We start from the raw sequence: 25,696 nt of genomic DNA on the forward strand, positions 1-25,696 counted from the left end.
ATTTTGCATTAATTGGATGCATCTTTCACAGTAAGTTTTGGAGAGATTTTTATGTAATCAATTAAAGGCTGCTGCAGCTAAAAAAAAGTATTGTAAAGAAAATACTACCAAACACATAAGTCCATATATTCAGAACTTTCGGCTTGATTCTCATTTACACTAAGGCCATGTCTACACTGCCATTTATGTTAGCAAAACTTATGTCGCTCAGGAGTGTGAAAAAAACACCCCCCTGAGCAACATAAGTTTTGCGGGCATAAGTGGTAGTGTGCACAGCGCTATGTCGGAAGGAGAGGTTTCCCTGCTGACATAGGTACCACTGTTCGTTGAGGTGGTTTTATTATGTCGATGGGAGAGCTCTCTCCTGTCAGCATAAAGTGGCTACACGAGTGATCTTGCAGCGGCTCAGCTGCATCAGTACAGTTATGCCACTGTAAGCTCACTAGCATAGACATGATCTAAGGCTACTTTACACCACTCTGGCAGGGTAAAATGGTCTTAATGTAAATGCGGATCAAGCCAGAATCTGTCCAAAACATTTATTTACCAAGTCATTTATGCAGTCTTGGTATTTCTGCATGAAACTGACCAATTAGTCACATATCAGTCATTTTGCACAGACAAGTGTATGCACAACTGTGGCATTTGCAAGCGCTATCAGGTATATAAATAAGTACCCACAATTCTGAAAATTTGGTTTCAAAGGCGTATTCAACAACATTTTGTTTAGGACTTACCACTTTTAATAATAACCAAAATATTCTTTAAAATAGTGTTTAAAGGACTCCATTCCTTAAGATGTTTTAACTTTTATGAAATTACATGGGTAGATCTAACTTACGTTTAGATCAGTATCTTGTGTGAATTTTTCAGAGATAGTACTCACAATATTGACTTTAATGGGACTAACACTTCACTATGCATAATGTGTGGAAGCTTTTTGCAGGATCAGGGTCAAATATTTATCATGAAAATACCAAGGCCCCAAACTTTAGCATATTAGTAGGTACACACCTTAAAGGGCATTTTCAGGTGACTGCTAAAGCTTTTTTAATCCCTACAGTTTCCTAACCCAAAGTAGCTTGTTCAAGCCATATTTTTTTTCCTGTTAAAAGACATTCAAAATATAACTCTTATCAGAATATATAAAAAACTACAAAATAACATTCACTAAACTAAATAAATGTAGTTCAGCAAAAATCTATGAAAAGATTAATTGTGTTCATAGTGTGTACAGCTCAAAGAGAATTACTCAAGCACTTTTACTTCATATTTAAAATGAGGTGTAAATTTGAATTAATTGTTATCATCATTCACCCTCTGGATCTGGATATGTATGTGGCATTCAGAACATTGAAAATGAGTAAACTTCCCCCTTCTTTGATTTGGGTATGTTATTAGCCTATCTCTATATATTTTTCTCTCCTTACTATTTTTAAGCACAGCATTTGTATTCTATAGAAACAAACATTTTATTTAATATGATAAAACTGGTGTATTCAACTAAACCAATGGGTCAGTGGGTCAAATGTTAACTACATTTTAATGGAACACATAATGAAGTTCATGTGTGCTCTTGGAGTTAGATGAATAATTACAGATGGAAATATCACAGCAAATTCTATGCCCAATTTTGCCATCCTTCATCATCTCAGGTAGCCCTCAGAGTAGCCCCACTGAAATCAATAGGATGACTCGGAAGTAAAATAGTACCCAAAGTGAGTAAAACTGGAGCCTTATTTAATAATGGAGTGGATTGTGGATGAAGCTATGGGAGATAAGGAGTAAAGACGCTCCCTCCTCCCTTTGCATGGTGCACAGAAGGACTGATTAGAATGGCAGCCCCTATGATTGCCTGAGAGCCACTCACTGCAAAGGGGTTGGCGGGGAGACAGACAGAAAGTAGGTGAGGCCACAGCTGTGCCTGCTCCTTTATGTTGGCCAGTGGAGTTGGACAGCTGCATGGAGAAGAGAATGCTGTGCCCCTTAAAAGGATGTAACAACTCTACCCCTTACAGTGCAACCAGGGAGTTCTGGGAAGTCCCAACTATGGGTTCCTAGGCCAGTGTGAGGAAATTAAAAAAATAAATGTACTGTTCTTAATAGGGAGTTACTAATCATTACTAATTCCTTTGGGATTCAGTGTAATAACATTAATCATGATGAAGTATTTTGCTATTCATGTAATTCCTCAGGAATGCCATTGTTTTTTGGCATTAATTAATGTTGACTGTGTGTTAGTGTTACCTTAGAAGTGCTGTGACTATTCTGTTTAAAATAGAGCTGAGAGAATGTGAAACCTTTCAGCATTCATGCCAGCACATTTAACAATCACTATTGAACTTGAAAGTAGTTTCTTGTTTTACCTTCTGGAGTTCCTACATTACCCTGTAGGACATTTCGGGTCTACTCCTGCTCGTACTGAAATCAATGGCAGTTTTGACGTTGATTTTAGTGGGAAGCAGGATCAGTTCATCTCTCAAATTCTAACACGACTGACTCATTACATACCACTTTCTAAAACTCTTCTCCTTTGTTTATGCTTGTGGTTCTTTCTCGCGAACACTGGTACGGGACACATTCAGCAGCAGTATGCCAACACCTGATGTTAAAAATAGGAGCGTTCCATTTCTACAGTATAAAAAAATGAAGGATTCCAGTCCTTGTAAGATGGAGGATACTGTGCAGGTACATGGAATACTCCAGATATGGGGAGGAGAAGCATTGCTAGTTTCCAAAGGATTACAGTATTTTACCATGTTTTAGCACATAAGCGACAAAAGAAGTAAGCAGGGCCAATGGAAAAGCTTCTTGTCACAATACTGTGCTTTAGCCTCTCTCTGCATCTGAGAGAGTCCCTCTACTGTTGCCCTTCAGTGATAGGACCAAACTTTTCCACGTGCTTCAGGAAGTTGCTCCTTCCAGTGATGGTAGGAACTCAGTGCAGAAGATAAAATCGTATCCTCTAGTTTCACAGGAATCAGATGTGGCTTCACTTTCCTAGCTACCAGCCAGTGGAAGGGGAAAACTGCACCCCACAAAATCAGTAGCAGTGGATAGATATGTGTACATGGGAGATCCAGGATGTATTCTACCGCCTAGCAGTCTTCCCAAGGTGGTGCAGCTCTGTGCCACCTCTTACTATGGCCTGTGCCTAAATGGGAAAATCTAGCCCTTAAACCTTTAATATATGAATTCTTTTCTCTCTAAGATATGTAATATTGTCAGCAGCCATGTACTATGTACTTTTTTGTAAATCTGTACCACAGCTATATTTAATTAAATATAGGGGATGAGGCAGTTGACTAGGAAGCTAGATTAATTGTGCATTCATGCACAATGCAGTCTTTCTTCAGTGCAGTTCAGAGGCTACAAATTTAGAAGGCCTGTATATGACAAAAAACATTCACTACTTCTCTGTGTTGTATATTTAGGATAATGGTAAATAACAATAAAGACAGGTAAGTGCTACAGAGCAATCTGGGTTGCTTGGTAACCTGGGAGGGACGTGAACAAAATGCATTTTAATGCAGCCAAAACCAAGGTCATACACCTAGAAACAAAGAACGCATGTCACACTTACAGAATGGTGAACTGTCTTTTGGATATCAGTGACTCCGGAAGGAACTTACGGATCATGGTGGATAACCAGATGAACCCAAGCTCCCCGTGTGATAGAGAGGCTAAGAGAGCTATGTAAATCTTGGATGTACGAGCAGTGGAATATCAAGTAGAAGTAGGGAGTTTGTTTTACCCTGTGTACAGCATTAGGGAGACCATCACTGGACTTCTGTATCCAGTTGAGGTGTCCGCATTTCAAAAAAAAAAGTTGACAAATTGGAAAGGGTTCAGAAAAGGGCTACAAAATGATTTGAGGTCTGGAAAAACTGTTATACAGTGATGGACGAAAGAAGCTCAATCTATGTAGTTTAGCAAAGAAAAGGCTAAGAGGTGAATTGATCATGGTCTTTAAGTACCTACATGGAGAAAAGATTTCAGATAGAACTGTATCTAAAAGCCTGAACTGCTACACCTTGAACTAAAGAGTCAAGGCTCCATAGCTGGGGGCAGTAACAACTCATATCCTCAGCCAAACTGCAAAGAGAGGATTTGTAACACTCACTCACCCATGAGCTGCGCTAGCATATACAGAGTAGTACTAAAGGATGCTACACATATAAAAGTGATATTTCTATCTATTATAGGAAAATTCATGATGTGTTATCATTATTTGAGAAATATTCTTCACTCTTAGGACATGCCATGCAACCCTTATTCTTGCTGGTGAATACCTACTCAGGCGAGTAATACAATTTCTATCAGTTGCCTAAGGGTTGCCCAAATAGGTGCTTTATGAACTTAGTAGAAAAATCATGTGTAAAATGCACTGTACATTGGAAGAATTGGGTTCATTTTCAAAGTCTCATTGTTTGGTCTAAATAACACTGATTTTTCAGTGGAACATGCAAAAAAAAGTCTCCTCAGTAAGGGTTTTTTCCATAGCAAATTTCAACTTTCTGCCTCCCACTGTTTCCACTACAGGATTGTAAATTTAAAAAAGTTACATTTTTCTATGTGGTGAAAGTGTAATTTTTCACTCTGCCCCAAAATGGCTCAATCATTTTTGCTGAATCTTAGAACAAACAAACAAAAAACAATACCTTTGGATAGAGACCAAACCTATAAAACCTAACATGAATGGTAAAAATGTGGGAGTTTTATGGTCCTCTGAAAACAGGAGGTTAGGTTAGCGTGGAAATGGGTATGCAACCTTAACTTTAGCAACCATCATGACAACTTCTGTAATATGATCTGATGGTAGTAGGAATTGCAAATCTGCAGCGAGAGACACTATTATAGTCTGTGTTTACACGGACACAATATCCTAGGAAAGATGAATTTATATAAATTCAACAGATAATTGTTTATTACTCATAATAAATCATTCTCCCAATTTATCTGTCAACACAAGCATCTCCATGCTGCATCTGGCAAAGTGGAGATTATAACACTTTTCAACAATCTTTTGAAAAATGTTTGACCAGTAATAGAATTTATGCTATGGCCAGATGCCACAGGAAAGTTTTGTGGGGAAAAGTAAAACAACATGCTACAAACTACTCTTTGAAGTTGACAAGGGACCTCTTGCAAGGAATGTACTTTCATGTGCTTTGTGTGAGGTCTAGTGGACCACAGAATAGTCTCCCAGGTAAGAATTGGTAGAACAATTAATTGTGAAAAATATTCATTGCAAATTTCTTTTTTTCTGTTTGCTAATCAACTTAGATTTTTACAAATCTATTCACTATTACTAATTATTATATTAACAGTTTATGCAAAGAAATGTAAAATTATAAACTGTTCATCAGTCACCTGATTATTCAGAATTCACTATTCATACCGTATAACCGGTGACATATGTCACATGGTATTGTTTCTGCTCCCTGACTGGATGGCTGAAACTTTAGAAGAAGGACAATAACAAATACTGATTAGCAAATATTACTTTATTGACACAAAATTCCTCTATTCACAAATGAATTCAGGTAATAAAATTATTTATTCCCCAAAGATCTGTGTAAATAAAAACCCATTCACGCATATGTTTGCAAATAACAAGGAGCACAGGCATAGCATAAACAAAGAGCTGTTTAGAATAAAAACTAAACTGGAAACAACACCCGAAAATATCCTGTATGGACAAATCCTGCTTTAGTTGGAAGACGGACTGAAGTATATAATAGTTTTTTCCTTCTTTAACTCATTTGACACTGACACTGTAATAATTACCAGCTATTTTTAGACACTTATAACTTCAGGGGGAAAAATTCCCTTTTAACTGACATTTTCCTTGTGACTTTTTTGTAGAGGGATGTCATTTGAAGAAATGTATCCATTTCTAAGTTATGTGGAAGGTGGAAAAAATTTCCCCTTTCCATTTTGAAACATTCTAATGCCTCCTTTTTTAGTCCTGGCTGAAAGAAAAGCATCTGATGTTTGAAACAGGAGACATCACCTATAACTAATACTTGTGGAGGAGAATTGTCTTTGCTGGGTTTGAAGGAAGAGTGCAAAAATAAAAATGTATAAGTGTTTGAAAAATCATTTTTGACATGCTCAGTGACTGTGTAATTAGTTTATACACCTGGAAAAACCTGGGGCATGTAGAAGTGCCAGAAAGAAGGACCCTCTAGAGACCATTTCTCATATCCACTAAATTCGCAACATGTATCATATCTGGTAATATGAAGCTGGAATAAAATTTAGGTAACTTAGACCAAAAAATTCTTTATGTGGTTAAAGTTAACCATGTGCTTTAGTGCTTTGCTGGATCAGCACCTTATCTCCTAGGAGATTGATCCAAAGGCCATTGGGCTTTGGATCAGGCTGTACAAACACAGAGTGACAGAATATAAAACTTATTGATTATAGTATAGGTATGTATGCACAAAATCGTAGTCACATTTTCTCCACAATTCCTCAACTACAAAGAGAAACTACACAAACAGAAGTCGATTCAGTAACCATAGAGCTTGGCAACATGGTGGAGTAATGCCCTGTATGGGGGTGTGATTTCTAAAGCGCATTAACGTGTTGCATATTAATTGGTCTATGTAGACCCTGCTGGTGTGTACTGAAGCACGCATTAACATAATACTGTTTCAAACAGCACAACAGTCTACACAGACCAATGAATGCACAAATGTTAGTGTGCTTTATCCATCTGTGTAGACAAACCTTTGGATATCTTATTGTCAGAGGCTCAAAACTTCAATCAAAACCACATTCAACAAAAGGTCTCCATTTTACATGGAAGGTGTGATGCACGTGCAAGATAACAGTTGGCAGGGTAAGGGTCAGGTTAAGGATGTTTCGTTCACCTTATTTGCAGCATGTCCATGCTTCCTAATGTTAGAAGTTTCCACTATGAAAAATTCCTAAAGAATTTAATATGGATGAAAGAAATAAATGTCTATAGAAATTACTCTAAAAGCTATAGAATTTAATGAAGATTAATCTTTTTTTAAAAATTGATTTATTTGAACCATTCTAGAGGATTATGTCCCTACTAGAGAATGTTGATCTTACTTACAAGATGGGAGACAGTATCCTGGAATGCAGTGACACTGAAAAAGACTTAGGAGTAATGATAGATAAGCAACCGAGATATTAGTTTCCTGTGTGATGCTGTAGCTCAGGGGTGGGCAAATTTTTTGGCCCAATGGCCACATCTGGGTATGGAAATTGTATGGCGGGCCATGAATGCTCATGAAATTGGGGTTGGAGTGCGGGAGGGGGATCATGGCTGGGACAAAGGGTTGGGGTGCTGGAGCAGTTCAGGGGTGCAGACTCTGGGTAGCACTTACCTCAAGCATCTCCCAGAAGCAACAGCATGTCCCCACTCCAGCTCCTATGCAGAGGCACAACCAGGCGGCTCTGCTGCATGCTGCCCCATCCACAGGTGCCATCCCTGCATCTCCCATTGGCCACAGTTCCTGGTCAGTGGAAGCTGTGGGGGCGGTGCTTGGGGTGGGGGCAGTATGTGGAGCTCTGGCTGGCCCTATGCATAGGAGCCGGAGAGGGGACATGCCGCTGCTTCTGGGAGCTGCACAGAGCAGCCCGAAGCCCTGCTCCCCAGCGGGAGCTTGACCGGATTAAAACGGCTATCGGGCCAGATGCAGCCCATGGGCCGTAGTTTGCCCACCCTTGCTGTAGCTAAGCGGGTGAATGGGATCTTTGGGTGTATAAGTAGTGGAATGTCAAGTAGGAGTAAGGAGATGGTTTTACCCTTGTATACAGCATTAGTGAGACCATTACTGGAATACTGTGTTCAATTCAGTCCATACTTCCAAAAGGATGTTGAAAAATTGGAAGGGTTCAGAAAAGAGGTACAAGAATGATTTGAGGTCTGAAAAACATGCCTTACAGCGAGAGAATTAAGAAGCTCAGTCTCTTTAGTTTCTCTAACAGAAGGTTAAGAGGTTACTTGATCATTATCTATCAGCACCTACACGAGGAAGAAATTTCTGATAGCAAAGGGCTCTTGAACCTAGTAGACAAAGACAGAACAAAACTCAGTGTTTGGAAGGTGAAGTTAAACTAATTAAGACTGGAAATAAGGTGCAGATTTTTAACATAGGGTAGTTAACTATTGAAACAACTTACCTAAAGACATGGTAGATTCTCTATCACTTTAAGTGTTTAAACCAAGGCTGATGTTTTTATGAGAGATCTATTATAAGTCAAACAGAAATTATGGGCAATTACTGTGTATGCAGGAGGTCAGACTAAATTATCATAATGACCCCATCGAGCCTTAAAATGTATCAATCCATGAATTCCATATTACATTCTCAAGGTCAAAAGACCTATGTAAAAGTTAGACAGATAAGATCGGTGAGGTAATATCTTGTATTGGACCAACTTCTATTGGTGAGAGAGACAAGCTTTCGAGCTTACATAGAGCTCTTTTTCAGAGCTCTTTTATTCAACTAAATACAAGGTGGAACGGATTGTTTAGCATAAGTGGTTAACACATTTCAAGGGTCCATTCAAGGTGAAGGGCCTCTTAACACCTCCTCAGTCAGAGAGAAAAAGGGGGAGGAAAAGCTGGGGGTTGGGTTAAGTGGGTTATAGATTGTTGTAATAAGTGTATCTATTCAGTGCATGATTTTTGGTGTCTAGCAAAATTATGAATTTAAGATCCCAAGTTCATCTTTTGAAGGTGTTGTTCAGGTTTTCTTTGACGGTGAGGACTGAGAGGTCAGATATAGAGTGATTGTTCAGTGAAAAGTGTTCACCCACAGGTGATATGGTATTTTTGTCTGTTATCATTTTTGCCTGTGAGTTCATTTGAGAGCATAGTGATTGTGTGGTTTCACCCACATAGTTGTTGTTGGGGCATTTAGTGCACTGGATGAGGTACACCACACATTGTGCTAGACATGTATAGGACCCTTGGATTTTGAAAGGTGTGTTGCCAGGGTAGCAGGAGGATGTTGATCATGGTAGCAGTAGAGATGTGTCTACAGGTTTTGCCTCTGTTGTATTGGCAGGGTCTGGTGCTGCTTGAGTTGGTATGTCCTGGTCTGTGGGGAGCGTGCTTCTGATGATGAGCTTGGAGAGGTTGTGGCGGCGGGGGATATTGAAGGTCAGAAGAAGGGGTTTAGGAAAGATTTATTTCAGGATGAGGTTCCCATCGATTACCGGTGGTAATTGTTTGATACAAGCGGAAGATTGGACAAATGACCAAGGAGGAGTATAAAAATATTCCTCAGGCCTGCAGGAGCGAAATCAGGAAGGCCAAATCACGCTTGGAGTTGCAGCTAGCAAGGGATGTTAAGAGTAACAAGAAGGGTTTCTTCATGTATGTTAGCAACAAGAAGGTGGTCAAGGAAAGTGTGGGCCCCTTACTGAATGAAGGAGGCAACCTAGTGACAGAGGATGTGGAAAAAGCTAATGTACTCAATGCTTTTTTTGCCTCTGTCTTCGCGAACAGGGTCAGCTCCCAGACTACTGCACTGGGCAGCACAGTATGGGGAGGAGGTGACCAGCCCTCTGTGGAGAAAGAAGTGGTTCAGGACTATTTAGAAAAGTTGGATGAGCACAAGTCCATGGGGTTGGATGCACTGCATCCGAGGGTGCTAAAGGAATTGGCTGATTTGATTACAGAACCATTGGCCATTATCTTTGAAAACTCGTGGCGACTGGAAAAAGGCTAATGTAGTGCCCATCTTTAAAAAAGGGAAGAAGGAGGATCCTGGGAACTACAGGCCAGTCAGCCTCACCTCAGTCCCTGGAAAAATCATGGAGCAGGTCCTCGAGGAATCAATTTTGAAGCACTTAGAGGAGAGGAAAGTGATCGGGAACAGTCAGCATGGATTCACCAAGGGCAAGTCATGCCTGACTAACCTAATTGCCTTCTTTGATGAGATAACTGGCTCTGTGGATGGGGGGAAACAGTGGATGTGTTATTCCTGGACTTTAGCAAAGCTTTTGACACGGTCTCCCACAGTATTCTTGCCAGCAATTTAAAGAAGTATGGGCTGGATGAATGGACTATAAGGTGGTTAGAAAGCTGGCTAGATCATCGGGCTCAACGAGTAGGGATCAATAGCTCCATGTCTAGTTGCAGCCGGTATCAAGCAGAGTGCCCCAACGGTCGGTCCTGGGGCCAGTTTTGTTCAATATCTTCATTAACGATCTGGAGGATGGCGTGGCTTGCACCCTCAGCAAATTTGCAGATGACACTAAACTGGGGAGGATGTGCTGGAAGGCAGGGATAGGATACAGAGGGACTTAGACAAATTAGAGGATTGGGCCAAAAGAAATCTGATGAGGTTCAACAAGGACAAGTGCAGAGTCCTGCACTTAGGACAAAAGAATCCCATGCACTGCTACAGAATAGGGACCGAGCGGCTAGGCAGCAGTTCTGCAGAAAAGGACCTAGGGGTTACAGTGGATGAGAAGCTGGATATGAGTCAACAGTGTGCCCTTGTTGCCAAAAAGGCTAACAGCATTTTGGGCTCTATAAGTAGGAGCATTGCCAGCAGATCGAGGGACGTGATCATTCCCCTCTATTCAGCATTGGTGAGGCCTTATCTGGAGTACTGTGTCCAGTTTTGGGCCCCACACTATAAGAAGGATTTGGAAAAATTGGAAAGAGTCCAGTGAAGGGCAACAAAAATGATTAGGGGGCTGGAGCATATGACTTATGAGGAGAGGCTGAGGGAACTGGGATTATTTAGTCTGCAGAAGAGAAGAATGAGGGGGGTTTGATAGCTGCTTTCAACTACCTGAAAGGGGGTTTCAAAGAGGATGGATATAGACTGTTCTCAGTGGTACCAGATTACAGAATGAGGAGTAATGGTCTCAAGTTGCAATGGGAGAGGTTTAGGTTGGATATTAGGAAAAACTTTTTCACTAGGAGGGTAGTGAAACACTGGAATGGGGTTACCTAGGGCGGTGGTGGAATCTCCTTCCTTAGATGTTTTTAAGATCAGGCTTGACAAAGCCCTGGCTGGGATGATTTAGTTTGGGATTGGTCCTGCTTTGAGCAGGGGGTTGGATTAGATGACCTCCTGAGGTCCCTTCCAACCCTGATATTCTATGATACTTCCTATGGGTTCCAGTATGGGGTAGTAGGTGACAACTAGAGGTCTGTGCTTGGTGGGGTTTTATTTCTGTATTGAAGCAGATTTTCTTGGTGTATTTTCGTGTCCCATTCCATTATGCGATCTACTTCTTTGGTGGAGTGTCCTTGTTTGGTGAAGATGGTTTTAAGTGTGTTAAGATTTTTAACTTTCTCCTTGGATCATATTCTGTGGTATCTGAGTGCCTGCCTGTAGATAACAGATTTCTGGGTGTGTTTAGGGTGGTACTGGATCTGTGAAGGTAGGTGTGGTGATCCTCTGGGTTTCTTGTACATAGTTGTCTGTAGGGTTCTACTGTTGAAGGTGATTGTGGTGTCTAGGAAGTAAATGCTAGTGTGAGAGTGTACTAGAGAGAGTTTAATGGACGGGGTGGTTGTTGAAGTTGTGGTGGAAATCTGTAAGGGAATTTAGGTTGTCTGTCCAGAGAATGAAAATATCATTGATATATCTCAGGTATATCATTGGTTTCATGGTGCATTTGTCCAGAAATTCTTCTTCAGGATGGTCTGTGAAGAGGTTGGCATATTGGGGAGCCATCTTGGTACCCATGGCTGTTCCCATGGTTTGGACAAAGTTTTGTTGAATGTAAAATTGTTATGGGTGAGGATGAAATGGAGGAATTTGACTGTGTGTTTGGGGTGGATATCTCTGGGTTGTTCATTATCTTGTCAATATTTGAGACAGGCAGCAATGCCATCATTGTGAGGGATGTTGATGTGCAGGACTGGGACATTCATGGTGGCAAAGATGGTGTTCTGAGGGAGGCTATTAATGTTGTGGAGTTTCTGGAGGAAGTCAATTGTGTCCTCGCCGAAGCTGGCCCTTCGTGTGGTGAGTGGTTGGAGGATGGTTTCTGTGAGTCCCAGTACGCCTTCAATAAGAGTGCTGTGGCTGGATACAATGGGTCTTCCTGGGTTTCCTTGTCTGTGCACCTTGGGAAGCACGTAGAAGGTCCCTGAGGAGTTCATGTGGGGTGAGGTTGTAGAGTTTCTCTTGGAGTTGTTTGGGGAAAGATTTGATGATATCCTTAAATTCCTAGATAAAATGTGGTGGTGGTGGTGTCTTTGAGTTCTATATAGTAGCTGATATCGGAGAGCTGTCACTTGGCCTCGTTAACGTAGTCATCACAGTTGAGGACTATGATGGTGGCTCTTTGTCTGCTGTTTTGATCATTTGGTAGTTGGATTTCAGGGACTGTGTAGTTGTCCTTTTGGTGTGGAGAGATTGTGGTGGATATGATGTTTGTGTTAGGGGGCTTATTCCTTCACCCACTTACTTCCCTGGTCCTTCTCACATGAACAGAGAGCAACAATACCCGAAGTCCAAAGGTGCAAACAATTCGATGTTTATTGGGGTGAACTTCCAGCAAGCATGATTCCAGTTTCCTTCCTTAATATCCTCCTTCCCAGTTCTGACACCACGGAGCCTTACACCTGTGTCCCTGTTCCCATTCCTGCCCTTAGCAAAACATGATTCCAGTTTCCTTCCCCCATTCCCTGTTCCCATTTCCCCCTTTAGCAAAACATGATTCCAATTTCCTTACCCCCATTCCCTGTTCCCATTTCCCGCACCCACACACCCACTCCCACCCATCCCCACCACCTCACTTCCTGATTGACTGCAGACTATATAGTAAAACTTGAGTTCTGCTTTGCTATACCTTAACCAATCATTTTCCTGAAATTTAACTAACCAATCCTAACATATTGTAACATGATTATGTAACCAATTATATCCCACCACCTTAATTAGTTTACAGCCAGCAAAATTAATTATACAGCAGACAGGAACAATCACAGAACCAGACAGAAATTATACAGACAAACAATAGCAAAGTAGGAACTATAATGACAAAACAATACAGAAGTGAGGATATCACATCCCAGCTATTGATAAGTGAGTTCTTGCCAGACAGGATGCTATCAAACTAAGTTTCCTTTTACATTTTCTAGGCACTTCCCTTTCTCTGCAGGTGATAGGCACTATCAGGACAGGATTGTATTCCTAAGAGCCCAATAGCACCTTCTTTCAATGTGACTAGTTTGGAATGTGAGGATGTGACCGTTCACTTCCCAGCTTATGGCTGCCTCTGTTGCTTAGCCAGAGGCCTCAGCCTAAGCACAGGGCCTCAGACTGTCACAGTAAGACAAGGCCCTTACACTGGCAGACAGTGATTTTGATTCTTTCTTTTATACCTCTATAATTAGCCAAGTGATAAGAATACACCTAAATTCTTAGACTATAGGCCTTTACAGACAGACCTGAATATCTATATCCTAACAGTTTGTTAAGCATTTCACAGTCAGTTTTTTTTCCTGAAGCCATCAGTATAATGGTCAAGAGTGTGGTTTTGTCCCTTGTGGGGTTTCTAGCTAGATTATTCTATTTTCTTATGACTGTTGGTGGAGATGTGGTAATTGGGGATGGTATCATCATTGTAATTTTCTGATAGTACTACCTTTCAGCAGTTATGCGCTGAAGTTTTGTATCCTTTGTTTTAAATGTTGGGGGGGGGGGATTGCTCCCCGATGATGTATGGAAGGGTCTTTTGGGTGGACCCCAGAGCAACAACACGAAGCATGTTCAGCTCACCTCTCCTCCCCTTTGTCTCTGTACGTTCCTTCCATCTACTTCTTCAGTTTCAGTTTTGTTGCTAATGTCTCTGGTAAATACCCTTGTGCAGGGCCTGGGGAAGGGCATATAGGACCACCAAGACAGTGAAACTGACTACACAAACTGCTGTCAAATGCACAAAATAAAGAACCTGAAAAAATTGAGAGAGAAATTTTTCTTTTATTCCTTTTACTTATTAGTGACCTTAGAAATTACCTGTAGCAATGCTAGGTACACAGTTTTCAGATGTGATTTTTGTTGTTGATATTTTCTCTTGAATTTTTAAATTCTTGGATTTCTAGTGTTTGTGTTTTGAGAAGTATTTGTTGGTTGATTCCTTGCTTTTGTGTTATTGTGACTGTTGTAAAACAATGCCTAATGAACACCAATACAAAAGTTTCTTTTTAACACTGAAAATGTTATAAAATATTGTGTCACTATAACTATGTTATATGGAAAGCAAAAAAGTGAAACCTTATTATTTGTGTTACTGTAGTGCAGGGGTAGTCAATAGATGGACCGCAGCCAAAATCCAGACCACCAGACACTTTTGAACAGACCCTGAAATCTTTTTATTTACTATTTATCATCATTATTGTTGTTATTTTTTATTATTTTCTCTGGAGTCTGGACCTTGACTAGACCTTGAGATCAAGAAATTTGGACCTTGACAAAAAAAATAGTTGACTGCCCCTGCCGTAGTGCATAGAAGCCTTAGTCATGGACCAGGATCCCATTGTGCCAGGCACTACACAAACACAGAGCAAAAGATAGACCCTGACATATTTTGTAAGTTTTATACAGTAGATTGAATATAAAACTACAATTTTGACAGTGCCAATTAGCTAAGATTTAATATTCTCATATAGAGCCCAATCCTGTGCCCAGTGAAGTCCATGCTAAGGCTCCCATTGACTTCAGTGAGGCAGGACCAGGAACACATTTATTTGATGGGAATCCTTCTCCTTCAGTTATGTCCTACGTGGCTTGAAACTGAGTGCAGAACAGCTGCTTTGCCAGCCTCTGACCTAGATAATTTGCTCTTGAAGTTGTTTTGGGGGTTTATGGGCATGCTTTTGCTATAATACAGAATTTTTATCTATAATTTCTTTAACATGTTTTGATCGGTCTTCGCACTTCTGTTTATCAACATCAAATAATTTGTTCAAATAGTTCAACTAGAAATGATAATTACCTTGGCAAGTACATCTGTTCAAATCAGCTGGCTCTAGCAACATCCTGTCTAATAGGCACTTTTGTCTCTTGTGCACATATTCAAGTCAATAGTTATTTAACTTCATTTTGCAGATGTGAGACTTTGTTTATTTTTCACCTTCTGTTGATTACTATTTATTGTTTGTGTTTAGGACATGATGCTTCAGCTGTTGCGAGGGCTGGATTTTCTACATTCACACCGAGTGGTGCACCGTGATCTGAAACCACAAAATATCCTCGTGACAAGCAGTGGGCAGATAAAATTAGCTGACTTTGGCCTTGCACGAATCTATAGTTTTCAGATGGCTCTTACCTCAGTGGTAAGTTTCAGAATGTTATTTTACCCTCACTAATATGCTCTGTTCCCTATATTATTATAGTCAATGGATCCTGAGAGTTATAACTGTGTTTTTAAACCCTCTCCATTTTAGAGCACATGTGTGTGAAGAAAAATAGCTTTCCAATTAGGACTGAGTAGTTGCTTTGGTTACTCTGTAAAAGTAATCTATTACTGATGACTGATTCTAAATTAGATTAATAGATTCATAGATATTAAGGCCAGAAGGGACCATTATGATCATCGAGTCCGACCTCCTGCACACGCAGGACACAGAATCTCACCCACCCACTCCTGCAATAAACCTCTCACCTATGTCTGAGCTATTGAAGTCCTCAAATCATGGTTTAAAGACTTCACGGTGCAGAGAATCCTCCAGCAAGTGACCCTTGCCCCATGCTACAGAGGAAGGCGAAAAACCCCCAGAGCCTCTTCCAATCTGCCCTGGAGGAAAATTCCTTCCCGACCCCAAATATGGCAGTCAGCTGAACCCTGAGCATATGGGCAAGATTGCATAATGACTGATTAGTGGGGCTGAGGCATGGACTGGTTGTTTAAGCATAGGATAATGTGCTGGGAGCTCCCAAGTTCTAATTCCAGTTGTTATACTGACTCTCTCTGTATATAGCCTTGGGCCATCCGATTATGGTATTATTTTCAAAAGTGCTGAAGTTATTTAAGAGAACAAGTCCTATTGTCTTGCTCCTAAACCACATTGGTACTTTTGAAAATCCCACACTTAATCTTGCCATTTTTCCATATGTGTAAATGTGGATTATACTTTTTACTCCCATACTTCTCAATTGTGATAATTAGTGAGTGATTATAAATGCATTGAAGAGTAAATGTGCTACCTGTTAGGTATTATTAGTAGTTTCTCACAGCAGTATTAGTTTGGTTTTGTGTTCTGCTTGTTAGCTCTCTTGTTTCCCTTTGCCGTCCTGAGTGCCATATATACTAGGACAGTGTCACTTATACTTAGGACAGGAAAGGTAGGATTGCTAAGGAAAGAAACTGAAAGTAATATACATTACATTTACATATTTTATTTTATACATTCATCCGGATCTCGTTGATAAAAAGTAATCCATTGCTATTGTTGTCCCTTTTTGTCCCGTGCGGCTAATCAAAATGCGGGGCTCTGTGGATGTTCCAGTTGGGAGTAGAAATTGGTGATAGGTATTTCTTTCATGCAGTTTTGTTTATGCACAAAGAATGGACAAAATCCTGCATTTGTGAACTCAGAGGGGATCAAAGAGCAGGAAATAGCTTCTTTTGCTCACAGCACCAAAGTCTTTTCAGCCTGCATCCCTGACCCAAAAAACCTATCCCCAACTTCTTCCAGGGTCAGATATGCTTTTTCAGCCTCTCCCTCAGGCTCTCTCTCCCACTCAGTCTGTTCTTACCTGTTCACATTTTCTGTGTCTCCTCTCTCAAACTCCCTATGCCTCCACCTGGTTAGAATACCCAGTTAAACCCTCCACCCACTGGTACTAGTTTCTGGACAGACTCTATTAGGCCTTATTTTAGGTGTGGCCCCTTAACCATCTCTTAGTACAACTGATTTAAATGGGGGATGCAGTGTTGTAGCCATGTGGGTCCGAGGATATGAGAGAGACAAGGTGAGTGAGGTAATATCTTTTATTGGACCAGCTTCTGTTGGTGAGAGAGACAAGCTTTTGAGCTAAAACAAAGCTCTTCTTCGGGACAGAAGTTGGTCCAATAAAATATATCACTCTTCACCCACCTGATCTCTCTTAAATGGGGAAGTCATTCACACATCAGTTTAAAGAGATTTTAACTCCGCCTATAACAAGATTTCACCCAGCCCGTAGCAATATAATTAGTTACCTGCAAGAGCCCTACCACAGTTGTAAAGCATGACAGAATGTTAGTCTGGTTTCCTGCTTCAGCATGAATGAAGACAGGAAGAAACAGAAAATCATATCATCATGTTATTAAACAGAGGGAAGTATCTTCTGCATTTCAGACATGTGCAGACTGGTAAGTCGCTGTGCTGGGGTTTTTTTTTTTTTTTTTTTGGTTTTGGTTTTTTTTTTCATTGCCTGTAGAACGTCTCTTAGGGACTGATCCAAAGTCCTCTGAAGACAATAGGAATCTTTCCACTGACTTCAGTGGGCACTGGATCAGACTCTTGGAAGTATTAAAGAAGGGGGAGGGTGTGATGGGTTCTCTTTGAACTTGCAGTAGCTGTTTATATGTCTGGTGATCAATCAGAAACAGTCACAGCCCCAGTATCTCTTTCCACTGAACCATAAATGGAAACTGCATCCATCTGAAATTGTGAGGAGTTGCTGAGCCTGCCAGTAGCGTTTTTTAAAATAGTCTATAAAACAAGGGAAAAGCCATGTACTAAGCTAATCAAGGATTCTTCTGTAGTCATGAATTCTGCCAGAGGAATAAAAGCAAAGGATCAGAAGCCCAAGGAACAGAACTCATTTGCTAAGGCAAGAATGCATTGAAACCTGCCTGTATTAGCCCATTGTCAGCACTCCTGGGTGAAACAGAAAGAGGTGACATTTAATATTTGGTTTGTCCAGACTGCTAAAATGGGTGATATTAAAAACCCATTAGCTAATATGTATTTACATGGTTTTAAACACGATTCAGCCCTTACTGTAGACAAAGGGTCTGTCTAGATTAGGAGCTTGTCTACACATAAAAATTGTACCACTTTAACTATACTTATATTGTTAATGTGGTACAGTCCCCCTAGAGTGGATGCTATTGTACCAGTATAGAAGTGCTTATACCAGTATAGCTTATTCCCGGAAAGAAGAATAAGCTATACCAGCACCTTTATGCTGGTATAATGGTGTCCACACTAGGATTTCTACTGGTATAATTATTTTGGTAAATCATATCCCTCAATCAAATAGTGATACCGATAAAACTTCCAAGTGTTGAACAGGCCTAGCATAATTGGAAACACTGCTTAGCACCGAGCATAGATGTAGTTTAGTGCCTTTAAAATCACGGTGGCTGATTATGCTGTAACCTAGTGGGGATCCTTGTTTATAACAGGGCTATCTCACATGATTTTAAACATCACTGTCTAGGTAATAACTGTTGTTTAATACACATTACTGAATACGTGTTAGCTAACACATTTTAGTCTAGATGAACTTTATCTGTGGTTCGGTGATGTGCTGTGTCATTTGTTATGCATTGTTTCTTCCATTAAAATTCCATGAATAAAACTTTTATACCCGCACCCCACCACATCTCTTTGGGCAAATTATTGGTTCTTAATGCAATGAGGTCCAATTTGTAGCCCCTTCCTTGTAAGTCAATGGAAAAACTTCCATTGACTTCAGTGGGACCAAGATGCGGCCTGAAGTTTCAGTCTTTGAGGGGAATGCTCCTTTCTCGAATGGTAAAATATGATAACCAAGACCCCTTTAGCAATGTGTTAATTTAATAAAATTCCTACACTGTAGGGGTTTGGGTTGAAATATCATACATAAAAGCAATAGCATGCACAGTCAGATGACAGAAATACATTGTAGGAGCTAGCACTCTGATCCAGTGACATGAGAGTTCTGCATCATTTCCTTCAGCAGAGAGCTTACAGCAAGATAAGCTACAAGAATCATCTTTTGAGGTATCAGATCAGTCCCAAGATACATCCACATTCTTTGGTCACAAAGGAACTCTTCAGATGGGACAAAAAGAGCTTGCCATGAAAGTAATCCAGTAAAAAGAATTGACACAGCTCTAGTTCATTGGGTGCCGCAAATGAGTAACTTCAAAGCAGTTTTTCTGTGGTAGCCAGTTACTTCTACAATGCTAAAGAATTCTTCTGGCAGGTCAGTCCCCTGGGCATCGTGCTGTCATTTAAAGAAAAAGTCTCTTGATACCTCCTCCAGTAAATGAATAAAATGTTCAGGATAACATGACACATGGTTAGGGGTCAGAATACTAGTCCCAGCTGTGGTCAAACCAAGAAGTCATACAGATCTGAAATAACAGCACTAGAAAAAATCATGTCTGGGCTTTTTCTTGGATGGAGAAGAATGAATCAGTCTTTCAGTTTCATATGAAGTTAGATTGTCTTGCTGTTGGTCTTGGCTCTTGGGAACTTTTTGAATAGGCTTTGTGATAACAAGAGATGCAGCGAGGGTTGAAGGGAGAAGAGGGGTTGATATAGTTATGTAATTTTAGAGTTAAATGGATAAGTAAATGAACTGTAGCTTTTCTCTGTGGTTCAGGAAAATGGACACTACATTCTAGCGTAGGCAAAACTTTCTCTATACGGAGGGACAGGTGTCTCTTAGGATCCACAAATGAAAATGGTAGGGGCTACATTATTAAAAAAAAAAAAAAAAAAGCCAGTTAGTATTCAGAATCTGTTAACATGCCTCTTCAATGCCAGCTGATTGCCTTAAAGAAAGGAAATATCTATGAATTGCTGGGTATCAGAAAGCAAAGTGAGATGAACACATCTAATTGTGATCACAGTGTCTAGCCCAAGCTGCGATGGTCAAGATTTTAAATCATGACATAACTCCAAAAAAATGAAGCAAAACTGTCAAGAGACTAGTGTTTGTAAAACACTCATAGTAGCCTTTTTGAAAACGTGTGGTTTAGATTAGATGGCAGAGCTGCTGACTTTTTTCCTCCCTGGAATGCAAACAAAATTGTTTTATTTTGCTTTCTTTTCCTTTAAAAATAATCTTCTTTTCAGATTTGCTCAAACTAAGGGGAAAAAAATCAGTTTCTCTGCTAATGCACTAAATTGTTTATACTGGGATCAGCTGAAGAGATTGAGAATTTTTAAAAACGCAACTCTCACTTTCAGTGAACATTTTCAGATTATGCTAGCATTTTATTTGAGTGTTTCTTCAGGATAAAGATTTTCCATCCATTTCCTGGCAGTCATTTCAGCACAAATGGTTTACAAGTCACATCATGCAGCAACTTGGATTTCATTTTGTTGGTATAGTGGCAAGGGAGCATAAAATAATTTTCACTAACTGGGCTTACTTTGTAAAAATAAATATATAAATTAGTTACAGCAACAAAAACAGTAACAAAAAAGATAGAAAATATCCTATTCCAAAGAGGAATGAATGCTTCTCTGTTTTCTACCCAATATTGCATTGTAAGATGCTAATAAATACCACCTGTTTAGTAAATAATGTGGGTGTAAGCTCTCATCTGAACTAATATATGATTTTGGAGACTGGACACAATAAGGGCAAAGGAGAGTTCCTTTTTCTTTTGGTTCCTTGTTTTTCTGGCCGCCTGATCCTGGTGCTCTGTTTCCCCTGAAACCCATACGTATGTCATTTTGTACTGCACCCTGTGGAATCCTCTCACACAAAACACATAAGTAGTCCCACTGCAGTTAAATTAGGCACATGCTTAAGTAGCTTACTGACTCACAGCTGAAATCTGGGCTCTGAGAAAGAGGTAATCCTAGGTGATTCTACCGTCATTTATTTTTCTCTCCTATAGCCCAGGCAGAAAAACATACTTTTAGACCCCATGATTGTTGTTTGTCTGAGATGACTGTCGTCTTCTCTTGTGTTGAAGAATGTAAGGCTTCTTATCACTGACATATGGGAGCGAGTGTTGTAGAGCTCTATGTAGCTCGAAAGCTTGTCTCTTTCATGTTGGTCCGATAAAAGACATTACTTCACCCACTCTAATATGGGAGCAACACTGCTTTGGTTCTCCCAGTCATAGTTTTTGTGAGGTCTTGAACTCAGAGCTCCAGTTCTGTAGCTCATAGCGCTTTTCTCCAGTCCACCCAGTTGGCCCTCAGAAAGAAAATGAGTCACACATGGATGTCCAGAGTATCAAAATATGTGCTCTTGAAGTCTGGAGTTCTGTCAAAAGATTGTGTTTACCCAGGAATGCAGTATGATTGTAACTGGTTGCTTTTCTAAAGTTGTTGTGTGTTTTTCCCCAAAATCTGGGATAATCAACAGTCCCATAAATGTAAGACTCTCAGTTTCACCCAGGAGAAGATTTTAAATTGTATCATGTGTAGTTATTATCTCAGATTTTCCAGAACTAACTGGCTGAAATCACAGTGCCAGTTGGAAGGATAATCTGGTATCTGTTGGAAACTATCCTTTATAACTGCATATAGTGGAGATTTTCTTTTTTCTTCATAGTACAGTATCTTCATCTTCAGCAATAAGGTAATTACCCAATTAACCTTAATAGGGTCAGTCCAAAGCAGCTGGTTTCTTTTCTGGTTTCCTTTCCTTACAAAAATTAATTCTACTTATTGCTTTCATCTTCAGTCTTCCATGATATTCGCCCAAGTATGAAGGATCCACTTTACAGCCCTGCTATACCCTCTACAGATTAGGGGTGCAGGCACAGGGGCTGTGCAGGGAACTCTCTCCCTGTCTGTCCCAGAGGGTGCTCTAAGCTGCCTTGAATAGGAAGGTTGAAGAAGGAGACATTGGGAGATGATCAAAAGAAGAGCTACTAGATCCATGATTTCACAGATTCAGCAGTCTAAAATTCCTGCGGAGGTTGCATCATCCATTATGCTAGCATAGTTAGTTGCCAATGGATGCACCTTGGTTTAAGCAGTCCCACAGCTGGCCCACACTCTGAAGGGTTGAATTCAGTCCTCCCTCCCTACCACTACAGAGTTCTCCACAAAAAGCCCTGTCATTCAGGTTTTGTCCAGGAAGAGTTAATTTCTCATAATGCAGGTACAGGGCAGCTGAAGGATTCTGGAATGCATCCTCTTAAACATTGCCCAGCGAGGTTCTTTCCATTGCATGCACTTGATAATGAGAAATATATTGAGTGATGTATGTCTAGAGTCATCTTAAGAATAAAAATAATTTTCAGTAAGATGATAGCAAAACTTCAAGCTGACACTTAAAAATAATCTGATATTTATAGCTAGATTGAGTAAACTCATGTTGGCTGTTGTGGATCATGTGGCTTGGGTCTGTACACAAAAGATAATTTTATTTAGCATGTGCATAGCTGTCTAGTCAAGCGATGGCATCTTCAGTGGCGTGATGCAGTTCTTCTGGGCCACTGCTGAACCTAGTCAGCAGGCACTCATTGACAATGTGCATCATCATCTTTGTTGCGCCACACCTGCACAAAGGGCTGTCACAAAGGCCCCAGCGATACTTGTTGGCTGCACAGAGACCTTGCCCGGTCCAGAACCTGTTCAACAGGGATCACTGACAATGGGGCAGGTCAAAACCAGGCAGGCAAATTGTGGGGTCAGCGATGAGGGACTGGTTGGGGATTATAACAGATAACTATTCCTCTTGCCAGAGTGTTTCTGCCCAAACATCCTGGCATGGCGGATGAGACCATAATGGGCAACGTGATGGCAAACGTGCAGCTGGTGGTTTATAAAGGTCATTGTGCAGCAGCAGGCTTGAGTTGGTGTGCACTTTCTTCAGTAACTTGCCAGTGGCAACTGTTATACCAATAAAATAAAAACCAGCAGGATCTTATTAAAGGGGAAAAGGCAAAATGCCACAGTTTATTGTGAATACAGAAGGAATCATAGTAAGCAGTTAGTTATAGCTGTAACATTCCATTCAATTTCATATTTATTCACACATTCATTCATACACACACACACACAGGTTCTGCAAGGTTGTTATCATAGTTACCAGCCTTAAAGTTGCTCATGCCAAGCCACTGGCCAGGTGGCCTGGACATGGGGAGGGAGCAGGGCCTTGTCAGATGCTCATCTGATGCTCCTGGAAGTTGGTTTGCAGAATCAGACCCCAAAGTTCTCACTTTCTAGAGTCCATTTTTATAGGAATTTCTTCCTATGCCAGTCTATGGGAATTGCTTCATCATGCTGTTGCTGAATCAATCAGCAGATGGCACATTCCTGACGGCTCCGTGCTGCCAGTTGTTATCTTGTTCTTTGGTTCTCCCATTCTTGAGGCTGTTGGGTGGATTCCAGTCTGCCCTCCGGGGGTCCTCTGGTTATTTCCACTTGCCGCCTTCTTCAGCCGATGGACACTGGATTCTTAGGCTGGCACCTCCCTGATCATTCAGTTATTATCCACACCAAGCATCCATCCACATACATCCTCTATCTCTATTTTAATCACAATTGTTAACAAAGTGAGATGAATACAACAAAAGGGCGGGGAGCCTCTGGGTGCTGTTTCTGTTGTTACAGAGTATTGCTTTGAGTCTCTTTCTGTGTGAATTGCTTTGAGAACAGACTCTGTCTTAGAATGTACTAACGTAATTAGCAACTTGCAAGTTTCACACACAGAGGGAGAGAAACAGTACCAAAAACCAAGAGACCTCTTAATTAGTAATACCCTGGAATTTAAAGTATGGGGAATCAAACTCATTTTTGATTTTAATACAGAACTTCTTTAATATGATCCAACACAACCTCTCGTCTGATATGAGGAGGAGCAATATTGCTCAGAACTGGAAGCCATGGGAGTGGAGTCGGACGCAGGGTGCCAGAGATGATACGCATGGTGGCATGTAACTGTGTATCCACCAGTTTGGTGTGTGATGATTGACTCGAAACTGGTGCGCAGTACTCCGCCACCGAATACGAGGTGGCAAGAGCTGACGTCCACAAAGTTGGAGCACGAGCACCCCATGACAAACCTGCCAGTTTGCTAAGAAGATTGTTGCGTGTCTTAACTTTAGCTGCTGTCTTCTTCAGGTGGGCATGGGAACTCAGTGTGCGGTCTAAGGTCACACCTAGATAGACCGGTTCTACTTCATGCTTCACCTTCACAAAAGATAATGAAAAGAGTAGATTGTTCAGGAGGAGAAGGTATTTGTATTTGGCTTTGTATTTGTATTATTTGTATGTGTAGAGGCTTGTAGGAGCTTTGTGCTGGGAGAGAAGCTGAGCCCTGATTAGGGGGCGGGCTTCTCTGATTAGGGGTCCTATAAAGGTAGCTAACCAGTCAGGCAGCGGCACAGACAGCTGCAGTAGCACGGGAGCCAGCAAACAGAGCTGTAAACAGGGGAGTTTGAATGGGAGTTCTGTTAGAGGAGAAGGTATTGTGGTGCTTGTTTGGGGTTTGTTTTTGCTGTGGGTGGTGGTGTTTTGGTGTGATATGTGTTTCCCAGATTAACAGGATTTAGGTGGGAAGGCTATGACAGATACAGAGGCAGCAGTGGGAGTGACCCATGTAGTGGAAGACACAAAGAAGATGACTGGATGTGGAAGCTGCAGTATGTACATGATCCTAGAGGGGGTACCTGGAAAGAGTTTTGTCTGCATGAAGTGCCACCTGATAGAGCTGATGGAAGAGAAGATCCTAGGATTTGGAGATGCAGGTGGAAAGTCTGGTTGAGTTTAGAAGGGGGTTTGAGCGGATGATGGAGCAACGACATGAGGCAGCTGAAGGGAAAAGCTCAGACTTGCAGATGGAAGCAGGACTGAAGAATTCTGAGGGGAGACTGCTGGGTGAAGAAAATGGACAGTGGAAGCATGTGACTAAGAGAACCAGGCAGAGGAAAAGACGGGCTAGTGAAGGAGAAATAGAGCTCAAGAACAGGTTTGCAGAGTTGGAAAATGAAGAAGGGGCTCAGCAGGTGGTCACTGAAGGTGGAAGGGCAAGGAAGAAGAGAAGAGTGGCTAGTCCTATAGGAAAATGGGAAGAGTCAATGAAGACTACACCAAATATGAACCCCAGGAGGACACAGGATGGGTTGAAGAGGATTACAAGGGAGAATAGGAATGGAAAGAACTTGCAGCCAGAGGGAACAGGGGATAGATTGGAAAATCGCACCATCACCAGGAAAAGGCAGGTCCACGTGATCGGGGACTCCTTACTGAGAAGAATAGACAGGCCTGTAACCAGAGCTGATCCAGAGAATAGGAGGGTGTGCTGTCTTCCAGGTGCTAAGATATGGGATGTGGACCTGAGGTTGAAAAGGATCCTAAAGGGAGCAGGAAAGAATCCCTTAATTATCCTTCATGTGGGAACAAACGATACCGGTAGATTCTCGCTGAAACGTATCCAGGGAGACTATGCCAGGCTGGGGAAGACGCTTAAGGAAATCGAGGCTCAGGTGATCTTCAGTGGGATGCCTGTTCCTAGAGAAGGGCAACAAAGGTGTGACAAGATTATGACTATCAACAGATGGCTCAGGCAGTGGTGCTATAAGGAGGGCTTTGGGATGTATGGCCACTGGGAGGCATTCATGGACAGAGGACAGTTCTCTCGGGATGGACTTCATCTGAGTAGAGAAGGAAATAGACTTCTAGGATGGAGGCTGGCACAACTGATTAAGAGAGCTTTAAACTAGGAATTTGGGGGAGATGGTTGGGAGATGTCCAGGTAATCTCCACGCCGGATTTTAGTATTGAGAGGGAAGAAAACAAAGTAAGAAAGGATACAGCCGTGGGTAGGAGAAT

General features: G+C 41.1%; 1 protein-coding gene across 5 annotated transcripts in view; it reads left to right on the forward strand.

Moving 5' to 3' along the window:
- Positions 1-25,696, forward strand: part of CDK6 (cyclin dependent kinase 6) — a 198,353-nt gene that overhangs the window by 70,242 nt on the left and 102,415 nt on the right. For all 5 annotated transcript variants that reach the window (XM_027822721.3, XM_043541202.1, XM_037890689.2 and 2 more), the window contains one exon: positions 15,134-15,301. In XM_027822721.3, coding sequence (XP_027678522.1) covers positions 15,134-15,301 — 168 coding nt within the window. The remainder of the gene's footprint in view (positions 1-15,133; positions 15,302-25,696) is intronic.

This window comes from Chelonia mydas, chromosome 2, assembly GCF_015237465.2.
Source record: "Chelonia mydas isolate rCheMyd1 chromosome 2, rCheMyd1.pri.v2, whole genome shotgun sequence".
In the NCBI taxonomy this organism is placed as follows: domain Eukaryota; kingdom Metazoa; phylum Chordata; order Testudines; family Cheloniidae; genus Chelonia; species Chelonia mydas.